This window comes from Emys orbicularis, chromosome 18, assembly GCF_028017835.1.
Source record: "Emys orbicularis isolate rEmyOrb1 chromosome 18, rEmyOrb1.hap1, whole genome shotgun sequence".
In the NCBI taxonomy this organism is placed as follows: Eukaryota; Metazoa; Chordata; order Testudines; family Emydidae; genus Emys; species Emys orbicularis.
The window spans coordinates 10,277,873-10,286,762 of record NC_088700.1 but is presented as its reverse complement, the minus strand read 5'-3'; the positions used below and the strand labels follow the sequence as shown (position 1 = coordinate 10,286,762).

Genomic DNA, 8,890 nt, shown 5'->3' with positions numbered 1-8,890 from the left:
CTTCAGGCCTGCTGCAAACCCTTGGGGGCTGACCATTGACCTGAGACTCCATGCACAGACATGCCAAGTGCATCTCAATGAGATGAGCTCTTTTTCTCAGTTTCTATGGAACCAGCAGAGTGGAACTAATATAGCGTTTGCATGTAGATGAAAGAATGGAGAGGAAAAAGGGCTTTACAGCTAAATTAATTAAGCAGATGTACCTGTCTAATTAAAGATGCACTGTCCCTTTTGTACCCTACTTGCAGCGCAAACAGTATTTAAATGCATTCTTGATCCATTTCAACTATCAAAATATTTAGCAGGAACACTCAAACGGAGGCAATATTAGCAAGATGAGCTTCTATGTATTATTAATAGAAGGGCTCCCAATTACATATAGAGGCTACAGCATGTCTTTATATCCATTGAGGGAAAAACAGCTGTCCATTAGTAACTGGGGGACTGTTACAAATGCACTGGCCCAGCTTCGTGAGAGGGTATTGCAGACAGGCCCCAGCCCTGTGTAAACCACATTCACCATTAGCCCCCTGGTGCTGTGGGTTGGAATTTCTTGGCACAAAATTCATTAGTGATTCACGCTGCTGGTGCCAGTAGCCTTATTTCCTTAGATTTCAACACAGACACTTAAGCTGAGATTTTCTAAATTGCCTACAGCATTTGCACACCCAAGTCTCATTTTTTAATCTTTTAGGAAGCTTTGAAAAAAATCTCAGCTTTAAAGGCTGATTATCTGAACCCCAAATGCCCAAACATTGCAGTGTTCCCTGGGCCCCTGGCTAACAGAGAAGCTCACCTATGTGCAGGGAGAGGATTTTACAGGAGCTTTCCTGCGGATTGGTCTGTAACCTTGGACAAACATGATCATGACAGCCACAAGCATAGAAACTTATTTACCGTGATCTGGATAGTACTTAATTTGTGCCAGGGCTTTCTAGGGTTGAGCGCTGGCACCTTTGGCTTGGGGCATCAGTTATGAAAGTAAAAAAATTGCTTGAGCCCTGGCACCTCTTTCATTGCAAATTAAGCACTGGATCTGGACCAGGCAGAAGTTGTTTGGAGACTAAGAGTTCTTGGGGGACTGCATGGTAGGGAACACACAGCTCCTGAAGAAGAAGGTAGGAGCCTCCCTTCCTTCCCCCCTTCAAGACCCTGGGGAAGCTCCCCTTTCATTTTTTAGTGCCTTCTCTGCACTGAGAACACATAGGGATGGTAGATAAAGGGTCTAACTCTCCTCCTATCTTTTCCCCAATCCCTGCAGACTGCTGTTTCTCCAACCCTTTCCCAGGATCAGGAGGGAATCAGTGTTGCCTTAGATATGGAGTGATCTAGTTAACAGTAGTGCAGTGTGGTTAGTGTTGGCTAAAGTCTAGTGTCTTCTACTGAAGACAAACTTACCTGGCATGGCTGCTCCTTGGCTCTAGTTTGCTCCAGAAAGAGAGTGGGTGTGAATCATTATCTGCTACTTCCTGATAAATGGCTACTATTAGGCTCTGGCAGTTCAGCTGTGGCTAATTTAAGGCAGTCCCAGGTGCTGCACTCAGGCATCAAGGAATGGGGCAGGATAAGTCTGCTGGACAGAAGCCTGGCTTTTCACTCCACGAGGAAGGAGGGCTCTAGTACATGTCTCAATGGCTGGAGATAATCTGTTTAATTTAATTCTGAAACAGTGGAATCTGCAACCCATTTGGTGGGTGTGTTAATAGATGCTTTTGTTTTAGCTTCACTTGCTGCATCCCTTGGGAAGCCTGTCCCAGTCACTCTATTAGGACCTATAACACTGCAGTAGTAGATGCTATGGTGCAGACAACGTGCAGGTGTTCTTTCTGCTGTCTCATCTGCACTTACTCAGAGCAAGCTTAAGTGACATGGGGGTAACTGTGCTTGCATCCTGTCAACACTTCAGACTCTGTGATTGCTACCACGGATCCTAATTTTTAAAGCCCTAGTGCCCTGTTTTTTAAATCCTAGAATAGCATGATGATAAACATCATCATCCTATCTGTACGCTGTACAGTGAACTGCAGCTGCGCAGAGCACACGTGGTCTAGCTGCAGTTTGGAGGCAGTGAGTATGACTCCAGACAAGTACACTTCAAATAGGTTTAATATTCCAAACATGCATGCTACGTGTGTGTTAGATACATGAGACAAAGCTGCCGCTAACATATTTCCTGAAAACGCTTTCACACTTTTCACTGAATCACCCACCTGGAAAAGGAGAGGCAGTTTAAACATCATTTCTAAAAAATGAACTTCCTTCCTCTGTCATCCTCTGGGATTATTAAAACAAAGAGCCCAAACCATCTAAACTTTTCATCATTTATATTGTTTGTTTACTCTCTGCACTTCACTCACTTCAGACAATGCCAGTCCATTTGAGTGGGTTGCAAACACTGCAGGGGAAAGTTTAAATCCAAACAAGCTTTTCATTTTACAAGGTTTTGGGAAATCATCCCTTTCATTAATGTTAGCTTTTGCAAAAAAATTTAGCCTAATAAATTTGTGTCTTAAGTCACCAACTAATTGACATTACCTGCTAGCATTTTGGACTAGCTGGAACTGCTGTTTTTAATATGTCAGGACTTATGTGGAAGGGGCTTAACAATACAGCTTTCTATATACTCAAAGACAACATAAGGGTCTTGGTCAGCATTGATGTAGAAGGCATCTCCATAAAACTCCTCCAAGTCGCCAGCATGCCTGTAATAGGTCTCCAGGCAAATCCTGATATTTTCTTCAGTGTCTTTAGGGTTCTGCGTGAGACGGGCTTGGACATCTGGTAATGGAGCTGGTTTGTACATGGCATGATATCTAGAGATAAGACACAAACCCCACTTCAGTTCATAATGAAAATCTGGGACGTGACAGATGTTACCAAATACATAGTTTGTTTTTGCTTATCCAAGTAGCTGTCCCCTGCTGGGCAACTAAGTTGGCAGTTAGGCTCTGTCAAAAAGATGTTGGGAAAGTTCAGGACAAGTTGGTACTTCTGATTTATTGGATATCATTGCTGTCAAGGATCCTAGACACTTGATAATACGAGTTTTTCTTGAAGTGATCTAGTCCTAAATACTGATTTGGCACAATCAATCGCATAGGTGACTGAACAGGAGGCTCCCATTTGAGGGCTCTGTTAGCAGGAATTTGAATTTTTATGAAGACTTCAAGGGCATACCGAGCTTGGCCTGTTGCAGAGCCTAATAAGAACATAAGAATGGCCGTACTAGGTCAAAGGCTTTCTGGAAATCTAAGTACATTATGTCCACTGGATCCCCCTTGTCCACATGTTTGTTGACCCCTTCAATGAACTCTAATAGATTAGTAAGACATGATTTCCCTTTACAGAAACCATGTTGACTTTTGCCCAACAATTTATGTTCTTCTATGTGTCTGACAATTTTATTCTTTACAATTGTTTCAACTAATTTCCCCGGTATTGACATTAGACTTACCGGTCTGTAATTGCCGGGATCACCTCTAGAGCCCTTTTTAAATATTGGCGTTACATTAGCTATCTTCCAGTCACTGGGTACAGAAGCCGATTTAAAGGACAGGTTACAAACCATAGTTAGTAGTTCCTCAATTTCACATTTGAGTTCTTTCAGAACTCTTGGGTGAATGCCATCTGGTCCCGGTGACTTGTTACTGTTAAGTTTATCAATTAATTCCAAAACCTCCTCTAGTGACACCTCAATCTGTGACAATTCCTCAGATTTGTCACCTACAAAAGCCGGCTCAGGTTTGGGAATCTGATGCTCTAGTACTCTGCTGCTTGGTTCTCAAAGGGTTTCAAGTTTACAATGTGCTGGAAAGAGCTCTACAGAATGCTGCTGGCCCAAAGCCCATAACCACTGAGCTAAAGAAGACACAAGCCACCCTTCTGATCCTGTCTCTCATGGAGGATACCACGTAGAATATATTAAATCCTGTTAGGATTTTCTAGGATCACAATCAATCTGTCTTCGAAGAGCGTATGTTTGTATGGGAAGGGGAGAGGAAGACGGTTAACCCATTTCTGAGCTGGATTATGGATATTTCTAACGATGCCTTCCAAAGGCACAGGATTTTGACTTTCTGGAATTAATAGCAAAAGCCCAATCATCTACACCACAATTTTTAGTAAGTCAGAGGAACGTGTTTATAACCTGAGCCCCCTAGCAATGCTGTAGTAGTTTGGGTTGCCTGTACAGCTGGAACCAAAATGTGCTTTACCCATGTTGCCAAAGTTATGATGCAATCTTGTGAAGATCACAAAAACTGCTTTGTAAACAGATCCTCAGAACTGATGTCACAGTCCTATTTCAGATGAATTAACTTCATCCCTCTCACTGTATCACCCTGAAAGCAAGTCTTATGTGGAAAAGACTTACATGTAGATAAGATGGTTGGATAAATACTAAACCAAGAAGAAAAGCAGAGTCCAGTTAAGATACTGTCTTGGATCTAGTGTGTTCATCCTACATTCCTACGAGTTAGAATACAATGGAGGGTTAGCCTACTCCCTTCCCTGCATTGGATCTAGTGCTGCACTAGCATTATGCCCAGGATTAGATGTAGCATCTAAAACATATTTCCATCAATTCACAATGAATTTGGAAAGACTAAAACCAAGACTCGAGGCCTGAAAGCGTGTTAACTAGAGCAGATACGGTACAGACTAATCCTAATGATAAGAAATGCAAAGATGTGGGAATGATTTGCTTCATTGCATTAACTTCTGCTGAACAACTGTGTCACTTATTACCAGAACAAAAGGAGGGAGAATAATTACAGCAAATTACATGTTGCACCTAGAGTGAAATGTCTGAATAATAGTGTACCACTTTGACATAAATACAGTATTTATGCCTTTAACCCTTTAGGACTAGGATTTAAAAGATTCCCAGCATTTGTCATTGATTCAGTGTTGGGAAGGCAGTAAGACATACTTTCCCAATAGATTTGGATTGTAAAATATTGTTTTGCTGTTTCTCAGCATGGGGGTTTAACATTGCTCACAAATTGATGTGCTACTTACAAAAATAAAGCACAAATGTAAGGTGCAATTCAAGCACCACTTCTGGAAGGAATTTAGGAAGAGTTTTCCTTGTTACTTCATTCCTAGAACAGTTCGGATGGATCAATCAGTAGAGCCTGAAGATCGCTGACCCCAGCAAGCTGGAGTGACTGCCATTACGAAGAGCTGTCACATATGAAACTTGAGCTCATATCCAGTGGCTCAGATAAAAGCTTGATCTATTGAGGCACAAATGCATTAATATTTCACAACACAAGGAGCCACCAGTGGGACTGGGGAAATCAAATGCAGCCAGATCTCCAGGTACCTCTGTTGGAAAGCCTTCCATGATTGCAGTCTGGTTTACAGCATGATCATCGCTAAACATTATTTTGCCACCCATTTTAGTTTTCATGGACCATGTAAAAGTTAGATCAACTGCTGCTATGGATTTTGATATCAGAGATTTAAAACTGCACTGAGCCGAAGTCTGGAACTTCCTGCATGGAGTGCTGGTACCTGAGGGGCTATGAATGACCTTTTCCTTTTCAGGAATCCTTAAGCAAGAGCACAGACACAGTCTACTTGATTTTCTTTAGTTTTCTACGAAGCCTGTCAGAAGCTTTTGTCTTGCTGACAGCCCTACAAAGTTACCGAAATTGGTCCAGTAAAAGTTATTACCTCGCCCACCTGGTCAGCCTTACAAATTGTTAAACACAAGACATTAGTGCTAACCTTTCTCCTGTGACTGGATCAATCATCCGCTGAGCCAGACGTTCCATGACCGATTCAGATGGGAGATTCAGGAAAAATATCCTATTTGTAGACAAACAGTAAGGAGCAGCATTAACATCCTCAGAATAGTAACTCACAGTATGAATTAATATTTACACTACAGGAATGCACACACAATGACAAAGGAAGTGATTTTGAACAACCCAGAGGTCAGTGTCAAAAAGCATAATGCATGTAAAGAAACTCTTTTCTTCGGTTCGCCCATTGCATCTTGGTCTTACTTGTATAAACTCCTTGGGCTGGGGACTGCTTGATACGTGTCCTGTACAAGACCAAGCATATTGCCAGTGTATAACAAATAATATAGTGCAGACTCATACTTGATTTCCACAGGCTGAGCATATATCAGCCAGGGGGTTTCACATTTCATTTGCCATCCAATAGTCAGTGCTACCTCTGGACTTTCTCAGAATCCACTCACTAAACCCAATTCACAGTTCAAGTCATATTAATATTCTGCAAGAGCCAGATGGAAGATCATTCCAATGGCTAGCCTTTCAGTGGAATCTCAAGGTCAGAGAAATAGCTTGGCTTGTAACAGCGTCTCCAGTTGCAGGATGGAGTTTGCTCCCTTATTCTACAATTTTTCTTCTTCCGTAAAAACCCCCAGCAGCATTGTATGACTGTTAGTGCTTGTGCCAGTGGACATCTTAAGTAGAGCCCAGGTTGTCTTTTTCTCCCTTTGTCTTCATCGCAGTGTGGCTACTTCCAACCACAGTGCGGCAGCATTCAAGTCCCCCTACATCCCACTCCTGCTACTCCACCCCCACAGCCATCCTTCTGTAGCAGTGTATCCATCACATACTAATTATCACTGTTTGGTGCCAGCATAGAATTGTCCTTTCTCTTGGACTTGACCCGGAGGGACCACTGCTATGGGGAGTTTGGTTGCCATGGTGCATTCAACACTTGGTTCCTCTGTTGAGACTGCCAACATGGCAGACAATGAGGGCTTGATTTTCAGAGGGTGAGCACCTGCAGCTCCCATTAACTATAACTGGAGAGGTAGTTGCTCAGCACTTGTAAAAATCGGACCTTAGATCCAGATTCACAAAGGTACTTAGGCACCTAAGCCCCAGACTTTGGAATGTAAGTCCCTTTTAGGCACCACCGTGATCCACAAAACCTCTGTTTGGTGGTCACCTAAACTCACTTGACATCTAAATTATCTCTGTCAAAGTTCCCTAGGCACCTAAGTTTCTATCTCTGGGCATGTGCAGTGCTGCCTCGCTCTGGACATCCTGACATCCATCTTCTGCCTAAGTCCTGATGTGATCCATGAATAGGTGGAGGAGCAGCTATCTCACCTCTGGGGCCCAATCTGGTAGGCGTGCTCCTAATACCAACCCCCTGAGCTACACTGTAGGATCAACTGAAAGAAACAAATACAGTTGCCCCAGCCGTACAATTATCTTCCTAAATCAGTTAACCTCAATGTAATGTTTTTATTAATTTTATATTCAAGCTCATAAACTCTTAAGCAGAAAATTCTCACAAATAGGTTTATGAAGAGAGGAGATAAATCACTAGGCTGTGGGACATTCCACAGACTGTGCTGATGTCACATAAAGGGAAATCTTTCATATGGGTCACATTTAATGATTTTTTAAAAGAACAAAAAAAATTCCTTCCAAACTTGTGGAACTAAACTTTAAAAAAAAAAAAAAAAAAAAAGATTGTGGGCTTTCAAATGTGGATTTATTTACAATACAACAACTTCTTCTGCCTTCAAGGGCAGACTTCCTAGTTTCATTTTTGTCTGCCTCACAAAAGATACTGTATGCTTTAGACATTCACCAAAGAAACATTTTACACTGACTGGGTGGGATCAGACCAGATGAAAGGCTGAGCTTTACCTTGGCATGCATATAACGGATTACTAGAATCCTTTGTAGGACTTAAAGTTATGAAAATCATTTCTCTCTTCAAATGTTTACAGATAATGACTTCTATTCACGTTGTGGTAACAAAATAACAGGCTGGAATAAAACATTCAAGATCTCCGAGATTCTAAAGACAGGAAAAGAATCACAGTTCCAACATTCTTTTATCCCTTACACTCTAACATTTTGTTTTTCTTTGTTTCTGTTGCCCAACAATGGCACAAAAACGTGATTGTCAGAATAGGTAACATCTGATGATATATCTCGAGATGAATATTCTAGTAGAGTGGAACAATGTTTATACAGCCCTGATAATTGATACGGCTCCCTATTATATTCTGAAATAAACAGAACCGTTAAAGGATTATAACCTGGCATATCAAGAAAGCTTGTCGCAATTCATAGTTACTAACTCAAAAAATATTATAGTATTTGAAACAGAAGAGCCTAAAAACTGTACTTAAAAAGCTGCTAACAAAATGAACTCTGAAAGCCTTGTCTGAGACTCATCTTTTTTATACAAGATGCTTCTTATTATCCAGTCTGGTGTCACCATTAAAGAAAAGTGTAGGAGGAAGATATAGGAGACTAGAGACATCTTTTCCAAGATGTGTTTTTCCCCCCAAACAACATCACAGAATCAAATCTGATGGCCTTTTCAGAACAGGGGTTAGGCCTACATGTGGTATGGAGAAGCTTGCACTGCTCTGCCCAAACTGTACATACCGTACATGTTCTGTGGATAAGGAGTATATCAATCTCTAGGGCTCATCACTCATGAGCAATATATTCAATGGAAAAATGTAAAAGAGAAAATATATACAGCTAGTGACTGCAGTTAAAATGCTTCTAACTAGAAAGATTATACCAGTTTGAGAGATATTTCCAATACACATGGGGTCTTCCTGTGCAACCTAATGGGGCTTACTCATGTGATTAAGGGCTGTCCAACCTAGCCCATTAACGGGGAATATGGGAGAGACTTTTTAAATAAACCCACTGTATAATGCACATCTTGGGCACATAATCATTCTCTTTCTGTTCAGGAAAGTGTTTCTGGAAAACACCACCAACCTCCAGCCCTGCGTCAGTTTCTTCAAGAGGCTATGATTTTGGTTAGGTAATTTAACTAAGCCCACCAACTGTTTGAGTGATATTTTGGTAAGATTTCTGTCTGGAATACTTCATAGATACAACATTGTGTCCTTCTTAGA

At 41.4% G+C, this 8,890-nt stretch overlaps 1 protein-coding gene across 1 annotated transcript in view; it reads right to left on the bottom strand.

Annotated features, from left to right (window-relative positions):
- Positions 1-2,578: 2,578 nt before the first annotated feature.
- The window catches only part of AK8 (adenylate kinase 8), a 106,384-nt gene continuing 100,072 nt past the window's right edge, over positions 2,579-8,890 (bottom strand). Inside the window, exons 12-13 of the mRNA XM_065418891.1 lie at positions 5,734-5,814; positions 2,579-2,813 (exon numbers count right to left, since the gene is read on the bottom strand). Coding sequence (XP_065274963.1) covers positions 2,579-2,813; positions 5,734-5,814 — 316 coding nt within the window. The remainder of the gene's footprint in view (positions 2,814-5,733; positions 5,815-8,890) is intronic.